Raw genomic sequence first — 22,616 nt, 5'->3', positions numbered from 1 at the left:
CCACCAAGCAACATAATCCTTATGTGACCAAATAGGGTGTAAACATCTTTTTATTTTGTATGTCTTGGCTTGTTCTGGTCTTCTTGTTTGTGCGTTTATTACTTTGTATATGATGGATTTTTTTTTGTTCATGTTTTCTAGTGTTTGTTGAGGTAGCAGAAATTGTTGAAGTGGTATTGACGTCAGAGACTTTGGTGGCGGTGTTGGTGGATGGTCTTGTAACCTTGGTGTTGTTGTTATTGGTGGCGGTGGTGGTGGTGTTAGCGTTCATGCTAACACTGGCATCTGTCTGTGTGATGTTTCTCCCCTTCTTTACTCCTTCATTCAGCTGTGGTGAAGGCAGTGTAGGGAAATCAACATCGAAAGAGTTGCTATAAAGCCCGGCGTTCGTTGTAGGATCGTCTTCATGTCTTGGAGACGCTATCCTCAAAACAAAAATGGCTAAGAAAGCCGAAATTAATTTTAGAAAATAGGGAAATATACCACACAGGGCAGATTTCCCGTGCAAACAAGTTGCACAACCGAATCTATTAGTTGTTGCACAACTTTTGTATACAAAATGTAATTCAAAAATAAACTTTTAAAGGCAAAACAAGGAAAACTTACGGAGCCTATGTGTCTACAGTCTGTCCATATAGATAGATAGATAGATAGATAGATAGATAGATAGATAGATAGATATCTGCATACCCTGTATCTTTTATTTTATTCTTATTTCAGTCTTTAGACTGCGGCCATGCTGGGACACTGCCTTGAATCGAATGAATGAATCGACACCAGTATTTCTTTTTCAGCCTCTAACTTATTCTATCCGTCTCTTTGCCGAACCGCTAATTTACGGGGACGCATGAATATTTTGACAAATTTGATTAGTGAAACCAAATTACATGAGTAACTTACTCGTTAAATTGTCTATATTATTATTTAATTCGAGTTTATTACATCGAACCCTAGATAACGAATGCAAACCACCGACCCCAGTGAATTTTAAAATCTGAATCAAAAGATACGTAACCAAACAGCGAAATTTATTTTGTCTGGCTTTCTATCCATCATTGTGATTTACCACTATTACAATGAAATTTAACTTTATTTTGCAGATGTCTGTGGAGAGTTTGGTACTTGGTTTACAGGTAAACTCTTCATTTCGTACGTTCGGAACCAATGACTTTGGTATATTCTATAGTAGGTATGTTTTCTTTTTATGAATATGTATGTCCATGGCTTCATACACAAGTATGCCTGTATGTCTGTTTGCGTGCTTATACTTAAAGGAATATGCTTATGTGTGTGCATATAGATGACAGACTCATGTATCTGTTTTGCGTACACGAAAACACGAAGATATATATATATAAAGTGAAGTATATTTGCCACTTAAATGTGGCTGACCCCGAGGGGTGGATGTTACTGTTGCTTTTAGCCCCAGGAGGACATCTCCTCCAGCTGGCTATCGACACACTTCTGTGTACAGACAGGACACAGAAGTGTGTCGATAGCCAGCTGGAGGAGATGTCCTCCTGGGGCTAAAAGCAACAGTAACATCCACCCCTCGGGGTCAGCCACATTTAAGTGGCAAATATGCTTAACTTTATCGTGCAGTTACTGTTAATACCTCGTTCAGAGATTTAACATTGCTTATATATATATATATATATATATATATATATATATATATATATTAAGGGCATTACTATACATAAATGCCTCACGCCAGGAGGGACTCTTAAAATCTAAACTACCATAATAAACACATTTTACCGAACGCGAGGGAATGCAACTCTCGAAGCGAGCCTCCTAAAATCAGACTTGGCGGTATATCATATGATTTTGCAATCAGTGCACGATATGCACTCTTTGCTCTTCAGTATACACATAGTCAAGACACATAAAAATAAACGAAAATCAACATACCAGACGAACACTCCATGTATCCAGCATAGTACATAGACATTGTTTATACCTGTATATCTATGTAAGAGGCGGACTTTTCGAATTGCATCTCGGTACACCTGTTTGTTCAGAATAAAATTCAGCACTGAATATATTCTAGTTAAATTTACAATCTAAATATAGGATAAAATCTTTATAAGAATTTATCAAGTAGTTAGCGTGAAAAAACCTCATAAGGGAAAACTTTATTAATTATTCCCTATAAATATATTTATTTATATTAAGGGCATTACTATACATAAATGCCTCACGCTAGAAGGGACTCTTAAAGTCAAAACTACCATAATAAACACATTTCACCGAACGCGAGGGAATGCAACTCTTGAAGCGAGCCTCCTAAAATCAGACTTGGCGGTGTACTGAAGAGCAAGGAGTACATATCGTGCACTGATTGCGAAATCATATTATATACCGCCAAGTCTGATTTTAGGAAGACCGGCACACACACACACACACACACACACACACTCACACACGAGTGTGTGAGTGTATGTATGTATGTATATGTCAGGCCCTATAATTTATGATATTAAACAACATTATAAGGCAGCTAGCTGGCAGAATCGTTACTACGCCGGAAAAATTGTTTAGCAGCATTTCTTCCGGCTTTACGATGTAGGTTCAGATTCTCCTATAGTCAACTTTACCTTTCATTCTCTCAAAAGAGTTCCTTTCACTTTTGATACAACGCTTTCAAGTTTCTTTTTTTTTTTTTTTTTTTTTTTTTTCATTTTTTTCATTTTTCAACACTCAATGGAACACGCTTTAAGGTTAATACGAAAGTCTCCGTAAATAATTTTCTTCAATCTCTTCTACCACCTGAAATCGGTGACCGTTCAAGGAAAATTCAGTGACTGAGAACAAAGGAAGTCTGCAAGGAAAACCTCCGGACTGTAGGAAAGCTGGAAATTGAGAGTGATCACAGTCTTTGCCATAAAATCGCAAGAAGTGACGCGTAATAAGGTGCATGGTGGTAAATAAAACAGATTTTGTTTTATTCAAGTCTCTTTCTTCGCTCTACCTAATTCAAATACTTGTGCCCATCCATATAAAACTCCTTCCTGGTAGTCTGACCACGTGGAAAAGATAAAAAAGCATGATAAACGATACCTCTCGATCAAAACAGACAGTCTTGTGTGAATATTTTCTGTTTTGATTTTTGAGCGCGACAAAAATGAACTCATGGACTGCAGCCACCGCTCTCTTTTTCCTTTTTCTTTCTCGATAATGTAATCATTATGCACTCACCGTTATCTGTTATGGTACTTTCTGAAGAGTGCCATAAAAAGTCGAAATTCAAGCTAAGACACAGCTCCTGACTTGCTGTGTCTTCTTTCCGTTTTTGTTCATAAATTTTGCAGCTATACGATGTATCTTCAAATTTACATTGAAAAGTCATGTCACACAAACATTCAAAGATTTCTACTTCTTGAAAAACTTCACGGAATTCAGCTTGTGCTTTCGCAATGTTATTGTCATCATTTGTCGTGTAAGGTAGCCCAGCTTGTGAATCATATTTGGTAGAAGTTCTTTACATCACTCATGATATTCTTTCCTGTTCTAGGCACAAAGCCCGAAATTTGTTGGGAGGAGACCAGTCAATTAGATCGACCCCAGTACGCAACTGGTACTTAATTTATCGACTCCGAAAAGATGACAGGCAAAGTCGATCTCGGCGGAATTTGAACTCAGAACATAAAGACAGACGAAATACCGGTAACCATTTCGCCCGGCGTGCAAATGTTTCTGCCAGCCGCGCCGCCATCTCATTTCGCTTGATATTGAACAGACTCAACTCTCTCCACACATTTCTTTCAGTACTATAAAATCTCTGAAAAAAACATCACCAATTTAAAACGAAATTTCTCACTCTTACACTCCCAAATTCTTCATTGTTCAACTCAGCACAATTCACCTGGAACACTAGACATACTTTCATTCTAAAACATGATGGTCAATGATAAAGTGATAAAGTGCAGTGTAATTATCACCTGCATATCTCCATACTCGCGAGCTCACTGCAAAAGCTTGTTAGCTCGCTGTTTTAAATGTTGATTCCTTTCTGGACAGATATAGAATGCATATGTATATTTATGGGTATAGCATAAAGCTCTGAGATGACAGTAACTTTGATCATCAAAGCAGTATATCATGGACCAACAACCGGATAATTAACTATCACTTTGAAGAGTATACGTTTGCTATCAGGGAACAGGAAATATCAAACCTGATACACAAAAGGGACAGAGACACAGGAAAATCAACCAAATATGATAACTGATATAGACTTTGTGAAGCTAAGAACGAAGATATCACTCTCACCATAAACGATTGTCCGAAAATGTCATCCCGGGTTAATCTACCAACAAGACGTTGTATTGGCTAAGAAATTGTAAAATGAAATCGGTCAGAAGAATAGCACTCAAGACAAAGAAACAAGAACCCACAGTATGATAGAGGCTATAGTCACTCATAATAAGGAGTACTGGTGGAATATCCCTGTGAAAACCTCAATTAAAGGTAAACATAGTGATTTAGGACAGAGAAAAGAAAGTGTGTACAGTGGTAGAAATCAGCTGCCAGGCAGATGCTAACATAGAGCTAAAGATGAGTGAAAAATAAAATGCCTACGCTGAACTAATTAGAAATCTACGGTTACTCCACCCAGCTCACAAGTTTAGCTTTATACCAGTAATTATTGGAGCACTGAGATATGTAGCACACTGTCCAAGTACCAATCTTGAGAAATTAGGATTCTCATACCAAGAAAGGAAAAGCTAGGCATGTAACTATATTTATGAGAATACATATATAAAACAAAACATACAAATTTGCACGTCTACTGACTCCAAATACTGCACGTGTACAAACATACATGCAAGATTACTCTGTTGATGTTGAAATTCTGGGTTAGAAAGTAGCTCTTTCTCTATTGGCAAGAAATCTTAAAATAAAACTGAATAATGACTTACATACATACATACATACATACATACATACATACATTCATATATATATATATATATATATATATATATATATAGCAATAAGAAAATGGAGGGGATCAAGAGTTGGTATTCATCAACTTTTAGACATTATGTTATGTCTATTTATTAAAAAAAACAAACAATTATAACAATATATATGCATGTATCATATATTATGCTTTACATACATAATATATAAAAATACCAGTAATTATTAAAATATATAACGTAGTGCATAGAAAATAGGATATTATCTTACAGCTGTTTCGGGCAAGAGGCTAAAGTACCCTACTCTACTTCCATCCCTTCTGTGAACTGAACTATTTGGTAAATAAGATTAAGGTACTTGGGTGTGTCTCTGGGCTTCGTCAGAGAGTTTAGAATTCTATAATTATAAGCATAATTATAAGTAGGGTTCAGCAGATTGCTTCACGACATACCGAATTTAGAATAGCAGTACGTCGCCACTATATGTATATATAAATCCAAAAAATAGAACAAGAACGCAGCAGAAAACAATAAAATATCCGGACAGATAGACGATACAAAGACGGACAGGAAAAAAGGACGGGTCATTTGCAACTCTCTCTCATCAGTCAAGTTTCCAAATCAGAGAGAGAGAGAGAGAGATGAAGGTGCGTCCTTGAGCAACACACTTTGTTTCACGTGACTCCAGTCCACTCAGCAGGGAAAAGTAAGTTGTATTGTGTATTTCTAAGGGCCAGCCTTGCCACATGCTATGTCAGGCTGAATCTCTTAGGAACTGTGTTAAGGGTACGCGTGTTTGTGGAGTGATCAGCCAAGCCACTTGCACGTTAATTTCACGAACAGCTTGTTCCGTTTACCAGGTCAACTGGAACCCGTATCGTCATAACCGACAGAGTACCAGTAAAATGCATATATATGCTTGCTCGACTTTCTGTCTTCCTTGTTAGTTGATTGATTCTAAGTATTTTTTCTCCCCTCCCAAGTTTCTCGATATTCTCTGCTATCTATTTCACTTCCATTAACACTTTTGAACATTTCGTTTGTAACTATCTTTATCTTCTCGATAAAGCTTTAGAGTTCAGCAAAGGTTTTATTCCAGTTAGTGATTTGAATATTAATACCATCATGCAAGCTGGGAAAATTTTTATTATAATTGGTTTTGGAATGATCCCAGTGACCAGTAATTTGCTTGATGTAAACATTGAAGGTAAATTAATAGGATTATAACTCTTTGACTTATTGCTGAAGATATGTCATCCTGTTCACTTCGATATCTTCTGTGATGGAAGCTGTTGATTTTTTTCGAAGTATGAATGAACAAACAATGTATTTATTTTAACAACGTTATCTTTAAACTTAGTTGTGAGAAGATTTAGATGATATCCTCAGTGACTCAACAACCTTATTTAAAGAGAGCTCTGTTCACCCCGGTTACTGAGGGTGGGCTTGAAAAGCATCCTTAGCAGTGCTTGTCCTACTTGCTGCTCAGACACCGCGACTGATGACAGTTCAGTTTAGCCGGAGCTACAGAAGTAAACATGTAAATGCAAAATGTAAAAAGCTAAACAACTGAATGACACTTCTACAGATGTTCTGCTGGAATGTTCGAACGTGTAGGACATTGCATAATCCATCAGACCTGACCATGTTACCGTTTGTATTGCAGCAGACCTTAATCGACACCAGATCGAGATTACTGGCTTTCCTGCAACATTTGTCAAGGAAATGTCAGCTTAATGAAATGAGTTTCAGTTATAGTTTTCTTGTGCACGTTCGTGTGCGTGTGTGTGTTTACATGTATGTGTGTATTTTTGTGTGTGTTTGTGTGTATGTATGTATGCATGTATGTATGTGTGTGTGTGTATGTGTCTATGTGTCTGCCTGTCTATTAAGAAACCGGCAAGATAATCTACTAACTAGATTCTAGTTAATAGGCTGACTGTGTTGTCATCCAATCTACATGATCGCATCATTAAACTTCACTTCCTTGCGTTGTGTGACTCTCTTCTCTACTTAAACTCATTTTTCACTCAACTGAAAAACTCTATTTTACAAGAAACTTGGAAATGCCATTCCTCTTAATGAAGAATGTGTGGTGATCGAACCTATCCATAGATACTCAACTAGTCTTTAACAAAAATATAAATATATAACAATCTGCATATTGTTAAATCGAATGCTTTGTCTTTACCAATCCCTCCTCTCCGTTCTAATGATAAATCCTCCTTAATCTATGATACTGATGATATTATGAAGTGATAAACAAATTATCGCACAAATATTTCCCCCTGCACATCCTCACTAGTTGAGAACATTATAGAAGACCTACTGCAGTTCTATACTGTTGAAGAAAGTATAATCCAACAGAGTATAATCCAAGAGTATAATCTAACAGATTATAATTAAATAGATCAACCAATGAAAAATCCAATAATCGAACGTATACGTTATTGACATTAATCAGCAGTGGGGATGTAATTGATCCTGTGACCACACTAATTGTCGATTGTTCATCAGTTCCATATTACTGGAGTGATGCAATACTGATTTCAAAAATAGTGCTCACTTCTTAAGTTGTCAATATATTTGTTCAATTACACACTTATTCCAACTGTTGAAATCTATCGCAGAGGACAACGGTGTTGATCGGGGTTGATATACATGTACTAACTTTATTCACCATATACACCCCACTTGTAATTGCTGTAAGGACTGCCATTTAAAAATTTATGTTCACTATCTCACAACATGTACTGTATAATCTAAATCGTTTCAGATTGAAGATATTTATAACTTTAGCTCGCAGTTTATTGTACAGTGATGATCGAGACCTTGAGGCCTACGCGGTACAAGAGAAAAATAACGAAACTTTTCGCGGGTGTCTTTACTGCTTTTGAACTTGCAATAAGTTCGAAGCAAATGAAGATGATGTTTGCATTTTTTCCAAGAGAGTTGTATATTGAAGTCGATATACTTGTTAAAGAGATCAGATTTGATGTTGTAGATTCTTTTGTGTAACTTGCCAGCTCTAGGGATGGGTTTCTAGATTCTGGGATCAACTTGAGGTGTGTGGAGGCTGCCAAAATGTTTGAGACATTGGAGAAATGATCCTGTATAGACAGTGACCTAAAACTCTCCTTCAAGCTCTACATCTATAATATTTGCGTTATTATAACCCAGCTGTACTCCTCTGAAACATGAACTCTATATTGACGACACAAGAAAATACTCGGAAGAATTTCTAGAAACGTCAAAGGCATATGTTAAAAATCAGTTTGAAATATTACGCCTGAAATAGAAGTGATAGGTACAAGCTTCTTATCTTTTTCGTCGTCGATGTCGTCATATTTGTTGGTGGTGCTGGTGGTGATGGTCGTTATCGCCGTCGTCCAGGTCAGCCATAATAGATCGACATACGAACAAAGATATTTCAGTTTCGATCATCACATCATTTTCTTAAGTCTATATAAGCCAAGACCACAATTTATTAAGACATTAGGGTTTGATCTGAGAAATATTTGGCTACTATTTCTATTAGATTATGCTAACACCTTGAAATGTCCTCAACATCTTGTAATGAACTTGTTTTGTTGATTGCTATAGAGCATCATCAATTTTCTTGAACCATATCGTTAAAATACAAGGCAAATTTCGTCTGGTTAAACTGTTATTTTTATTTAACTTTTGATGGGGTTGGTGGATTCGCCGAATCACTAAAGCATCGAATAACATGCACCGCCTTATTTCCATCTCTTTGTCATATGAGTTTAAATCCTGTCGAGAACAACGTTATCTTTCATTCCACCGGAGTCGATAAAAGACAGTATCAGTCAAGTGTTAAAGTCGATTTAATCCACTAACACTTCCTCTCAAAAAATTTCAGACCTTGGGCAGTAGCTAGAAATCCTTAACTCCAAATCAGCATTAATCAAAAAGCGTTCCAGTTAAATAAAAGATGGGAAGGTCATTTTCATTTTTTATTCAAACAGTGCTCTACATTCTTTTAAAGATATTAAGATGAACTTTGAAGGAAATTGGGTTATTTCTAGTAAGCTGAGTACTTTTTCGTTGACCGGTTAGGTCTTTTGATGTTGCTGCTATTGTTGTATACCTTCATGTTACTATTGATCGAGCAGATCTATGATGAAGTGCATCCTAACCATAACCTTCAAAACGTTTATCAAATGGTCTGTAAGACTACATTATTCAATGTGCTATTTCCTAATATTATAAGATGATTGATTTAAGTAAAATTTGTCAGCCTTTTCTGACAGCTCATGTGACTATACAGAGGATTTTTGTTTATAACTAATGGGATCATTAAACGAGATTTGTTTATAACTCGAAATAAGATTAAGGTAGATATATGTGCCAGTAGAATGAATATCGATAGATGGTATACTAAATGCTATATGCAAGAAAATGTTTAATTGTATTTTCCCTCTAAGTGAAAGAAAATAAATATCTAGTGGCAGTTAGCAGACTCAAAGGAAAGAGGGATTTTAAGAAATTAGAAATTGATCACTCAAACTTAATTTTTATCTTTAGGAGATTAAAGTAGGGAAAACTGGCTTTTGTTAACAGACGAAAAACAATTGTGGACATGTTCCTATCTATTAGATCTCAACTATATAGGACACAGACTTTCGTATATAGAAAATAGTTACGGATAACTTTTAGATAGTAAAATTTGTGTATTTTGCTCTTGAAATGTTTCACCTAAAGAAGTATGTTGACTAAACTTTCATATTAGCATGTAGGCATCACATATCAAAAACAAAACATTGCATGACTTAACTCTCCCGATTATAAATTGATGCTTTAGAACAGAAGTATGAATGTGCTTTTTTACGTATGCGTGTTATGAATTATGTACGCATGTGTGTATACTTGTTTGTATGCAAGTAGTATGTATGTATTTATGTATATGTATATGTGTTTGTATGCAAAAGTACTAGACTAGAATTTAACACGATGCTTCGAAATTTACACATTAAAAGTATTAACCACTCAACTATGTCTTATGTGTTTATGCATTACTAAAATCACGCATGCGTTGAAGAGTAGATTGATTAATATTCCATTTTTTCTTTCTTGGCAGTTATGCTGTAGTCATGCTAAATTGTAATGATGCTATGCACATAAATTTCAAGGTGAAAGACCAATGCCCTAAAGATATAATTCTGGTGAGTAACTTTTAGTTTTAGTTGTTTTGGACGTGGCAGAGTTTCGAGCCCCTAGTCGGCTCGACCGAGCAGTCCTATTGTCAAATGCGGTCAGTCTATGGCCATCCTCACATCGTTTCTGAATAGATTACGCTATCTAATGTTTCTTTCTTAATGTTATTTGGGTGTGATTTTGCATATATTTCGGAATAACAATCACGTTGAAGCTCGTTCAGATGAAAATCGCATTTCAACTTGTTTTTTCAGATGTAGTTGAAATATGACTAACTATTGGAAATTTATTTTTAACCATTTGAAATAATGGAGGAGGAGCGCTAAGCCGTGTTAAATAAGGTTGCAATATTATTTTCATCTGAATATGCTTGAGGCACGTTCCAACCGGTGAACAAGCTACTCATTGCGTTTTGTCACGGAAAATATATCCCGTTTGTTGCTAGATGGTATATATACACCTACATCAGCTCACAGCGCCACCTACCCAGACCGTGCGATGCAAGCATTTCGGAGTAGTTATCACTGAAATAGGTGTATACACACCATTTGTTAACAAACTGGATATATTTTCCGTAACAATGCGCAGTGATTAGCTTGTTCACCATTTCAAGCGTGCCTCAAACATATTCGAGCTGATGATAACATTACAGTTGAAATAATGCGTCCCAAGAGTAGATTCTGATTATAGAAATGCCATACTGAATGATATGAAGCGTTGGACTAAATTTAATACTCTAGTTTCTTCCGGTTAGTTTCAGAATTCATATCAGAACAGGAACAGTTTGATAAAGGAACAGAGTCTTACTCTGTACCTTTATCAACTTCTGCTTGATAAAATTAATTGTTGTAAGTTAGTAAAGTTAGTTTTAACTTATTTGAATTTATTGAGTATCAAATCGGAAGCTATAAATTAATATGCTCTGAGAAATAAATACAAGAAGTAATGCCTAATATTTTAGGCATTGCTAAAATATTTTAGCAATACCTAAAATTTTAGGCATTGCTAAAATTTTAATTATATCCTTGAGTGCGTTTTAATTACATCGTCTGAAATTGTTTCGGTCTTGTAGTAACGCCTGCGCATGCGTAGTCTTACGCATGCATAGAATAAAACAAGCAAGCGTTTCCCGCTCAATTCATTCTCTTTCTCGCTGGCCAGCGATTGAGCATGGACGTGTGTTTAAAAGCTGTCCCTACATCTTTCAGTCTTATACTAGACAGCTCGTTATTCTCACCTCTAAAGATGTATAACTAAAAGATTTGTATGTTTTACCAAGTAAATAAATGTTGTTTGAGTTGTTTAGTCTGGAGTTCAGCGTTCCGTTCATTTCTTTAATTTTATAGTAGAAAGTCAGGTATACAATCTAAAGATGTATAACCCACTTTCTACTAAAGTGGTGACCCCCGACGAAGAAAAAACGCAGCATGAACTACGGATTACCAACTTATAACTGGTGAACCTCGACTAAAGAACAAATACGGCCATGGAGACTGACTCATTACCAACATCTCCAAACATAGTCAACACGACTCAACAAGCGCGGTTTTTATTCTCGTCTCTGTTAGAGTGGATTTTTTCCACTCACGAAAAACAGACAGGATTTACGGCCTGCTTTTTATGTTTGTATATGTCACATTTCACACTCTCACATTACACATACATCTTTTATGCCACACAATAACTCTTGTTGTTCATTTCGCACGGTCGTTCTTTCATCTTGGGTTAAGAAAATTTTTCTTCGAGGTTTTCGCTAATGGTCGTACAGAAATTGTGTCTGTCGATCGTTCTGTAAAAGCGTACCTCTTCAAACACTCATCACGAAACAGCCTTTTCGCCACCAGCGTCGTGCGCCAACCAAGATTACCACCGTGACGACAACAATTACTACTATCAATTACAAGCATTCCCCCCGACGTCGCCAAGTTTCAACTGAATCATTACCACTATCAATATCATTACCACCACACATACAGAACACAGCTATAGCAGTTCCTGCGCCGACGTCTTCATCAATGTACTCTATCTCGGTGTTTTGGGATTTTTCGCAGTCTATACTACAGACACTTTCACTTGTTCTGTGTTTTTTTTCTCACACACACACTTGTGCACTCATACATTTTCTTTCCTTTCGGGGAAAACAAACACTCAAGACTTTTACATCGCGTGATTCCAGTTTCCTGGACAGTTGTCATCACGGTTGTTTTGTCATTGTCATTTCATTTATACATTGCATGTTCTGTGTTTTTTCTCACACACACACTTGTGCACTCATACATTTTCTTTCCTTTCCGGGAAAACAAACTCCCAGACTTTTACATCGCGTGATTCCAGTTTCCTGGACAGTTGTCATCACGGTTGTTTTGTCATTGTCATTTCATTTATACGTTGCATGCATGTATTTCACAAGTGTACATTTCATTTCTTTGAATTTTCTTTGTGTGTGTTTGTACCACATCTTGTGGGTGGTTTTTCAGTGGCCATCCTGCCTCAGGCGTTCTAACAGATTTTATTTATCGTGCGTTTTCGCTCTGGCGAGGGAGCTCTGTAGTAACGCCTGCGCATGCGTAGTCTTACGCATGCGTAAAATTAAACAAGCAAGCGTTTCCCGCTCAATTCATTCTCTTTCTCGCTGGCCAGCGATTGAGCATGGACGTGTGTTTAAAAGCTGTCCCTACATCTTTCGGTCTTATACTAGACAGCTCGTTATTCTCACCTCTAAAGATGTATAACTAAAAGATTTGTATGTTTTACCAAGTAAATAAATGTTGTTTGAGTTGTTTAGTCTGGAGTTCAGCGTACCGTCAATTTCTTTAATTTTATAGTAGAAAGTCAGGTATACAATCTAAAGATGTATAACCCACTTTCTACTAAAGTCTCATTATGGCCTCGACAGGAAGGTGGATATGTAGAATTGTAAGAGCATTAAACAAATAAATACTTCCAGTACCTGTTCCAGCTCTTTGCCTTCTGTGTTCAAATTATGTCGTTTAAATTCCTCTTGAGATCAACAAAATAAAATACGAGTTAAGTACTAGCACTGACTTAATCAATTAATCGTCTCCCAAAATGTGTGGCTATGTGCCTATCTCGAAGATGATCTGATTAGCAAACCATAATCTTTACATGGTGATGAGTAACGTTTTAAGTATTTAAACAAGATTATGCACAAAACGGCATAGAGAATGGAACTGTTTCATGAATAGTTGATTACAGGTGCAATCAGCAAGAAAAATGACAAGTTAGAATCTTTTATACTGAAAATAATTTCTGTATATGTTATACATTTTATACAAATACAAAAAATATAAGACCCGAGAATTTACAAATTTTGTGTAATTTTATAATTTTCTTATATCTCCACCACAGTGCTTTGAATATTCAGGACCATGTCATTCAAAAACACCACACGTGCCTGTTGAACCAAAAAAGCTTTCTACTGGAAGCATAATCGTTATCATGTAAGTGTCAAGTTTATCACATATTCAGGCTAATTTGAGTTTGGCGGAACACTTACTGTTGACTTCTGTCCCTCTATAGATTTGTGGTGAATAAATGAATAAAAGAAAGAATATAAAAAGAGGTTTGAAACCTGCAATGTATGATGTCGTGCGTATTTGTGAGCAAAATAGTTATACATGGAAAACCATTAAACATAATAATAAGAGCAGAAATTAATATTATTAAATGATATAAATTTCAACTAGTGGTCAGGATACTTAAAAATATCCGAGGACCGTGAATTCTATTTAAATATAAACAATATGAGAGATCACTATGTGGATCCCTTGTATGCTAAAAATAGACGTCAAACCGTCTTACCACTAAATCGGTAAGACGGTTTGACGTCTATTTTTAGCATACAAGGGATCCACATAGGAATCTCTCATATTGTTTAGATTTAACGTAATGTATACCTCAATTTTTTATTTGACTATAACAGACATATCGATAGTAACTGCAGATCTGTGAGATTCATCATCGTACAGCTCAAGGTATGGAAATTCGCATGTAACGCACGAACACATCAGATAAAAGTCTTACGTGTAGAACATATGATAGTTTATACACGCCAAAATCCGGAAGAGTTCTTTGTGTTGTTATGTACCTTCAACATCATATGACTTCCTTCCTCTCTTGATTTGAACTTCCTGGACTGTTGTGTCTGCAACACCACCACTGGGATACCTGTCTGACAATTCCATAGTGCCAAAGATGCGTGGATACTGTAAGTAGCATGGGGCAATTGTTATTTAGTTCTCTTACGTCGATGTGTTGAGGCCGCCAATGAGGTTCAGAACAATTTTTTGAATGGTTGTTTTGTTGAAACTACCTGCACGTGCACAGTCTTTCTCTAAGAATATATTGTTTTATTTTTTCTATTTGGTGACATGCTTTACCTTCTGATATTTTTCTTGTTCCCAAATACCATGTACAAATAGAGTTTTTGAGTTTAAACTAAATCAAGAAACATTGTCTTTAGAATTATGGCAATCGGAGGCGCTCTTTCATTAACTTCCAAGGAAAATTAGCGTTTCTAATATAAATCAATAAGCGACATTATTATCAATAATGTATTGAATCACAATCGCTTTGTTATCTCAAAAAAAAAAAAAGTTACACTGGCTAGCAAAATACTATTTTTTTTTCAGTTGCCAACAATATTCAAATGAATTTGTGGTAATTTGGAAGCCCTAAATATAAAAATTGCATTGGTTTCACCAGATTAACTCCAGTTTTTGAAATGATGAATTCACCTTAAATTCTTATGTCACCTTAATACGATATACAGAGGTGTTTCAAAATCGGGTTAAAATGTAGATTAGGAGTAATGTTTGGTCAGAGATCATAGTACTTTGACAAAGGAAAGATTAATGATTTAATGTTTATTATCAAATATGGAATTCCCACCTGAGAATACCCAGGTGGTTACGCTATATTTTCTCAATATATTTGCTAGATGCTGTAATGTTTTTATCTACATATTTTACTTTTCTACAATATCATTTAATTTTTTTATTGCAAAACTAAATTTAAAATTATCTCTTTCATTTAGTAATTCTTAATGATGGCAGGTAATAAACTATTAAAGATGAGTTCGTCATAAAGAACCTGCTTGAATAAATAACATGTTTTCTGTTGTATCTGTTGTGAATACCCTAGAGAAAAGCAGAGAAAAAATATCATTGACTTTGTAAGCAAGCATATCGTTCTTATTTTGGAGCAAAGTTTGGAGATCAAGTTAAGTCGTGAGTTCTCCATAATGTATTTAAAATCTAAGTAAATTCCTTTCACCAATGGCACGAAGGCAAAAGAAAAAAATTTAACGTCGGAGTGCCTATCGTGTGGTGTGATCCGTAAAACTACTACGAATGATTGTTGTTTTGTACTGTTAATATGAAAAGCTTCAATTACTATAAAATTACATAAGAATATCCTGATTTGGAATCTGCAAATCGAATTGTACTACATGGTAGGCAAACTCTCATGCTAGTACTTCCTTCTATACCTGACCATCGCTTGTCAGATGTTGAAGAAATGCAAAGCTTAATGTCTACCACACATGGTAGCCTGGAAAATAATTATGAGTAATAAGTTCTTTGATACCAAAACTGTTCTCAAAAAAGGAAAAAATTATCTGAAATAAGATCTCAGTCTCTCAAAGTAGTCTACTGAATCTTTGGCATTCAGGCTAAAAGAAAAGACCAGTCTACAAGCAAGTTAAAATAACAGCCTATTGAAGAAAGAGTAGACATTTCTTCCTTATTTTAGCGAACACGAAGATGTTGTCTACGGAAATAACATAGCTGAACTTTTCTCGAAATGTAACAACTAGATTGTCGATTATAAGTATATACAGAGAGAGGTAAAGGGAGTGAATGAAAGAGAGAGAGAGAGAGAGAGAGAGAGAGAGAGACACCTGAAGTTTGAAATGTATTTTATTACACTATGGAAACTGTTATGTATATTTACCAATTGGTCAGACAATATAAAGAACATAACTGTCTTTCAAGGACTCTGTTATCATGAGCGTCTGTGATCTATTCGCGTTGACTCAAAGATAGAGAATTTCTTGCTGGGATAGCAAAGTAGGAACACAAAATATCTTTGCTTCAAATGCTTGTGGGACAATAGAGCAAAGCAAGATCAATTGAAAAACGTAACATGGCCTTTAAGAGAGAGAATAACCATAGGGAGACTGAACATCCTTTAATGAGCTATTAGCTCAAAGACAAAATATCATTCTTCCTACCCTCCATATTTATTTGGGACTGATGAAACAATTTGTTAAAGCTTTGAAAAGAGATGGTGATTGCTTCAAGTGCGTTTGCATCAAAAGTAGAATATCTACTGCTGATCATATTCGTAAACTTACCAAAAATTCTAGTTTTCAGAAATATATGAATGATATTGAAGTTTCTTCTTGGTGTAGTTATACCTCAGTTATTGAAAACTTCTTGGGTGACAAGTAACCAGACAATTATGAAGAATTATTAAGGGTGCTTAATAACAGTATGAGTGCTGGGAGTAATATGGGCATAAAAGTAAATTCCCTCCATAGGCTGTTTGACAGATTTCCACATAATCTTGGAGATTTAAGTGACGAACAAAAGGTAAAGTTCCACCACTATATAAGGATGATGGAAAGCTATCAAGGCAGAAAGGGAATGCATATAATGGTGGGATTCCTGTTGGAACATTCCGATTATAGTCCTGCTACGCTACACAAAAGAATATCGTATGAACATGAAGGACTGATATATTTTAATATTCTTAATTAGTCGATGCTATTGTATTGTCTTGAAAATTATTACTGTTTAAAATGTCATCAAATATTTTGTGATTAATTTTTGTTAGTTTTTTAGTGTTACAATGTATACATGTTTTGGCATTTTATTTCAGAATGATCATTTTATGTCAACGTGCCTTAATAAAAATATAAATATTTTTAATTCCATTATTTAATATGCAATTAATTAAATGACCTAAATATCAATTCAGGCACAACTATATCATAGAAATAAGAGGGGCTTAGAAGGCTAAGTGTTGCGAATTCTCAAATATAGGGCCTTTAAACTTGTCAAAAATTAGTGCTAATGTAGGGAAACTAATGTCATTTTCAGATTCAGCACCGCAAAGTCACCCTTAAATAATTCCAATAACTTTAGTATCGAAAATGCGTCAATGCTACCAGCCGAACAGCCTGCTGTTCTTAGTCTGTTTCATATCTTGCCACTAGTGGGGTGCTCTACAGACAATGACTATGAATGACAACTACTTAAGAACGATTCCACTTAGGAAGTTTCTTGCGTGGTTATTCAACTTGTCGGACATAGCAACCAAATTCTTCTTTAAACATTGGAAAATGTAATGGTTGAACTATTGTTTGAAAACAAAGTCAAAGACGGGTTCGTCACGACTGAAATCCATTGGTCTACTTGATTAGAGCTGACTTGGGACTAACCAACCGTAGCATTTTCTGTTTAGCAACAAATAGATAGGAAAAGATACGGACGTAAGCTGCAGAATTAGTGTTAACACAATCGTAGTATTCTGTCTATATTCTTCATTAGGAAATGTTTCACAGAGGCCAACTTACCGAAAATGAACTGCTTTTGTAGTTACGTATAATGGATTCTGTCCTCTCTCCATACGTACAAAGTAAATGTGTATAATTTGCATAAAGCTTTAGAAAACAACTTCTCTGAAAATATCATTGTTTGAAACGATTATTTTTCAGTACATTTTCAATTATGATTGTATACATTGTGGGAGGTTGCCTTGTCACTTCGTTTTACCGAAACTCAACTGGAATGGAACGATGCCCGAACGTTAGACTTTGGAGCAATTTGGGTTCTCTTATAAAGGTAACTTGAACATTTTATTTAGAAAATATTCTGCAGATTACATTTGCGCTGTCTGTCTGTAAATGTGTGTGTGTGTGTGTGTCCGTGCGTGCGTATGTGTGTGCATGTGTATGTAGTGTGTGTGTGTTGAATAAAATATGAAGCGGTTTGAGTGTGAAACTGCTTTAGTCAATCTATGTTTATTTTGATGTTTGCAAGTATTGATTTCTCAACCATAATGCTACTTAGATGAAGAAAAATAGATTTTGTCGACACCAATATTTAACTGGTATTTATTTGATTAAACTTGAGAGGATAATACACAAGTTAATATACAACGTCGACCTCGGAGAGATTTATTAGTATCAAACAATTATTTGTGCTTCTAATTCCCATGCTATCATTAAGTTTTCTAGTCTAATTCCTTAAATGCATCGTTTCTCACAAAGGAAATATATATTTTACAATGTTTAGCAACAATACTTGGCAATTAATCCCTTGTTTATTGCTTGTATTCAATAGAGTACAGAAATTTCTCGTTTTTTTTTTTTTCACCCAGTGCTTAGGAAGTGTCTGTGGATAGCGCTGTCTTTACATCAAATATGCAACAAAGAAATATTTCCCTCTCTACATATCTACTAGGTAGATTTAGTAATTATATCTTTACAAAACTGGACACCCAGATAATATGATGAACTGTTTCTTTCTTATTGTGTTTTAAACATTTAACGTTGAAACAAAAATTAATCTCATGTGCCAAGATGAAAAGAAAATTCTAACCACTAAAAGATATATAGTCTTAGGAGGCTTGTTGGTTGCTCTTAGAAGAAAAACCTTTGATATTTCACCATTCTTTTCTTTTTACTTAGTCGTCTCCTGCAGTGCCGTCTTACAGCATGGACACACTGGATCTAGGGGCTCAATCCTGATATATATACGATGTGGTTTGCTGTCAATAAATAAATATAATAAACCCCAGTGCATCGATTTGCCCGGGTGCCTATAATGCTGCTAAGACAACTCTGATCTCTTACCGATGAAATATGGCATTAATCATTAATTCAACATCTGGAATTAATGTTTGAATTATAATCGCTTTTAATGAAAAGAAAGTGGGTTGGCAATATCATTAATTCGCTCTTAGTCAAGTAGCAGTTGATTATCAGTAGCTAACGCAAAGTAGCAGTAGATTAGCAGCATAATCGTTAAAGTGTCGAACAAACTAGTTTAGTTATTAGTTATGTTTCTTTATGCTCCTAATTTGAAAATCTGTTGTAGTATACTTTTCCTTTCATCTCTCTAAAGAGTACCACTCAAGTACATTGGTCAATTAAATCGTTCCCACAGACTTGCTCCAGTCTTAATATTTAAGTACCTATTGAATGGCGACCTTGCAGAATCACTACTGCATAGAAAAGAATGCATAAAGGCATTTCTTCCGATTTCACGTTCTAAGTTCAAGTGCCGCTGGTGTCGATGTTGCCTTTCGTTCTTTCGGAGTCGATAAAATAAGTATCATTTGAACATTGGGGGCGATGTAATCAACTAGCCCCCTTCGCACAAACTTCAGGCCTTATGCCTATAATAGAAAGAATTATTAATGCTTGAAATTTTATGGTCGATTAATCGGTTTATCCTCTAATTTTACTGGTTGAAGACCCAATAAAGGATTTACTTACCACTTTGCAACACACACATATATATATATATATATATATATATATATATATATATATATACCGGAGTAAGCACATGAAATGTGCAACAAGGTGGAAAAAAGAGTACTCAAATACCAGAGGTAGAGTAATATGCTTTATTTAAAAGCAGCAGAAATATAACAAAAAAACCGTTACTCTGAGTTTCACGTTCCCGTTCATCGGACAGCTGTCCGATGAACGGGAACGTGAAACTCAGAGTAACGGTTTTTTTGTTATTTCTGTTGCTTTTAAATAAAGTATATATATATATATATATATATATATATATATATATTGTGTATATATATATATATTCTCTTACAGAGGTTAAACAAACTGAAGGACCGCTGCAATAAGTGTGTGAATCTGAGAGGGAGAATATGTTTTGAATAAAATCATAATTAACTAATCCTCCTGTATTTTCTTTTACTCAAGTCCAGGGGCTTTTCAGCAGCCCCTTGTGCATCTTAAATTTAGTAGAAATGGTAAAAGATTAAGCAGTTCGTTGTGAGGTGATATTCATATCATGCTATTCAATATAGATGGAATAGGAGCTTGTAATTATATTCTATCTATTGCGCTTTATCTTCCATTTTCTTCTCTAATTTTCAGGACGGTTTCTCTTACACGTTTTCTAAAATCAAATCATCGAAATCAGGAGGCTATGAGAGTATTTAAGAACAAAATTCAAAACTAAACATGAATTCAGCAAAATACTTCCATAAGAGCCCAACATCTAATAATAATAATAATAATAATAATAATACAAGATTGAAGTTACTCTCCACGAAGGTAAAGACACTGTAAGAAACTATAATAATAATAATGATGATGATTTTAATATATGATAATGACTTTAAAACTATAATAATCTTTTATCTTTTACTTGTTTCAGTCATTAGATTGTGGCCATGCTGGGGCACCACATTGAACAATTTTAGTCGAATGAATAGAGCTCGGTTCTGATTTGATTTTAACCTGGTATTTATTCTGTTCCTTTTGGCAAACTGCTAAATTATGAGGACGTAAGCACACCAACACCGTTTGTCAAATGGTGGGTGGGGGAACAAACACAGGCACAAAGACACACACATCCGTGGGTATATATTATACGACAGCTTCTTTCAGTTTCCGACCACCAAATCCATTCACAAGGTTTTGGTCGGCCCGAGGTTATAGAAGACACTTGCTCAAGGTGTCACATAGTAAGACTGAACCCGGAACCATGTGGTTAGGGAGCAAACTTCTTACAACACTGCCACGCATGCGTCTAATATTTTTTTTATTATCATGAGTAAAAATCCAAAAACAAAGAATAATTTTTAAAGACATGAATACTGTTAAATTACCGGCGCAGTTTATTGACCACAAAGGCAATAACATAAAAAGCAAAATGTGCCTCACAAAGGGGGTTACAAAACCTTTGGGTGAATGTGGGTATATATACAGGTTTATGAATTTGTGTTGCAAAGATTCCTGATGTGAAGTGGTGTGTTGAAACAGATATTGTTGCATTTCGATGGACATTTTTATTTTTTTTTGCCAAATAAACATATGGACTATATATATATATATATATATATATATATATATATATATATATATATTTATATATATATATTGATTCTTCACTCGTTTGTTACTGTTCTTGTTCTAACTCATGTCCATTTTCCGGAAATTGTGTATCCTTATATGCGCATGCGTCTGGAGGTACATTGTCGCAAGGAGGTTGTTGACGCTAGGAAGATTCAATGAGAATGTGTAGAGAACACAATATGAAAGGAATATATAAATGTAGGGAGAAAAAATTATTATTATAATAAATTCAGTTTGGAATAATGTTTACATGTTCGCATGAATATGCATGCTACGCATTATGTAAGTCGATTGTATATTCACAAGTTAATCTTGCGCATCAGATCACAAGAAAATCATGATTACACCAACAATTCGACTTCAGTTATGCTCGCAAAATTTTCTCGTTATACATACAATGTATGAAAGACTGATACTTCAAAGCTAATATTATCTAGTCTCGGTTTTCCATACACAAAAAAGAAATTTGTCATCTTATAGTTTATATACTCCTCAGGGAATAATTTCATCGATCGAATCTTCTGAATTTCAGCTGCATGGACACTTTGCATTACACTTCTTTGTATTGGATTACTATGTGGTCTGTTAGCCGAGTTCCTAAGAGGAGGTTTCTATGATAGTTACACGATTCTCTGAATTCATATCTTAAACTACAAATTTACACACACACATATATATATATATATAATAAGAGAAGGAAAATTTACACAGTTTATATATTTTTCATATATTTTAAAGGATAGAACATTATGATGGTCGACCAGTTTCGCGTTTCGCTAAACATGACATTGAATTTGGTGAGAATACTGCAATTTCGTAAAACTTCTTAAGAAAATACGAAACTACAATGTTTTCACTAATTGCAATGTTATGATTAGCATAACGCGAAACCTGTCGACTACCATTATATTCTATTCTTTAAAATGTAATAAAAATGTATAAATTGTATGCATTTTCCTTCTTTTATATATTTTTTCCCACGAAAACTCGCCACATGGGGAAAATCTCTTCAATGAAATTCCTTTATATATATATATATATATATGCCTACACATGCAAATTCACTTACAAAGCATTAGTTAGTTCGGCACTATAGTAGAAAACTCTTGCTCAAGGTGTCGCACAGTGGGACAGAACCCAAAACCAGGTGATTCCCAAAAAGGCTTCTCATTCACACACTCATGCCTGCACCTACGACTCTGTGTGTGTGTGTGTGTGTCTGTCCGTGCGTGCGTGCGTGCATGCGTCTGTTTGTGTGTGCTATAGTAAAAATATTGCATTTGAGTAATTCAGCTCAAAGCTTGTTTCAGGGAGTAGTCTAGAATATCTTTATGCGTAATTGTAGTTGTTCCTCCACTATCTTATGCATG

At 35.1% G+C, this 22,616-nt stretch overlaps 1 protein-coding gene across 1 annotated transcript in view; it reads left to right on the top strand.

Moving 5' to 3' along the window:
- The window catches only part of LOC106871359 (uncharacterized), a 35,461-nt gene extending 14,728 nt beyond the window's left edge, over window positions 1-20,733 (top strand). The window contains exons 3-7 of the mRNA XM_089351778.1: window positions 1,101-1,189; window positions 10,030-10,114; window positions 13,476-13,567; window positions 17,848-17,974; window positions 20,263-20,733. Coding sequence (XP_089207904.1) covers window positions 1,101-1,189; window positions 10,030-10,114; window positions 13,476-13,567; window positions 17,848-17,974; window positions 20,263-20,328 — 459 coding nt within the window. The 3' untranslated portion in view covers window positions 20,329-20,733. The remainder of the gene's footprint in view (window positions 1-1,100; window positions 1,190-10,029; window positions 10,115-13,475; window positions 13,568-17,847; window positions 17,975-20,262) is intronic.
- Window positions 20,734-22,616: the final 1,883 nt, after the last annotated feature.

Source organism: Octopus bimaculoides, chromosome 1, assembly GCF_046866305.1.
Source record: "Octopus bimaculoides isolate indiv1 chromosome 1, ASM4686630v1, whole genome shotgun sequence".
Lineage (NCBI taxonomy): Eukaryota > Metazoa > Mollusca > Cephalopoda > Octopoda > Octopodidae > Octopus > Octopus bimaculoides.
The sequence above is the reverse complement of the archived record's forward strand: the minus strand, read 5'-3'. Positions and strand labels throughout refer to the sequence as shown.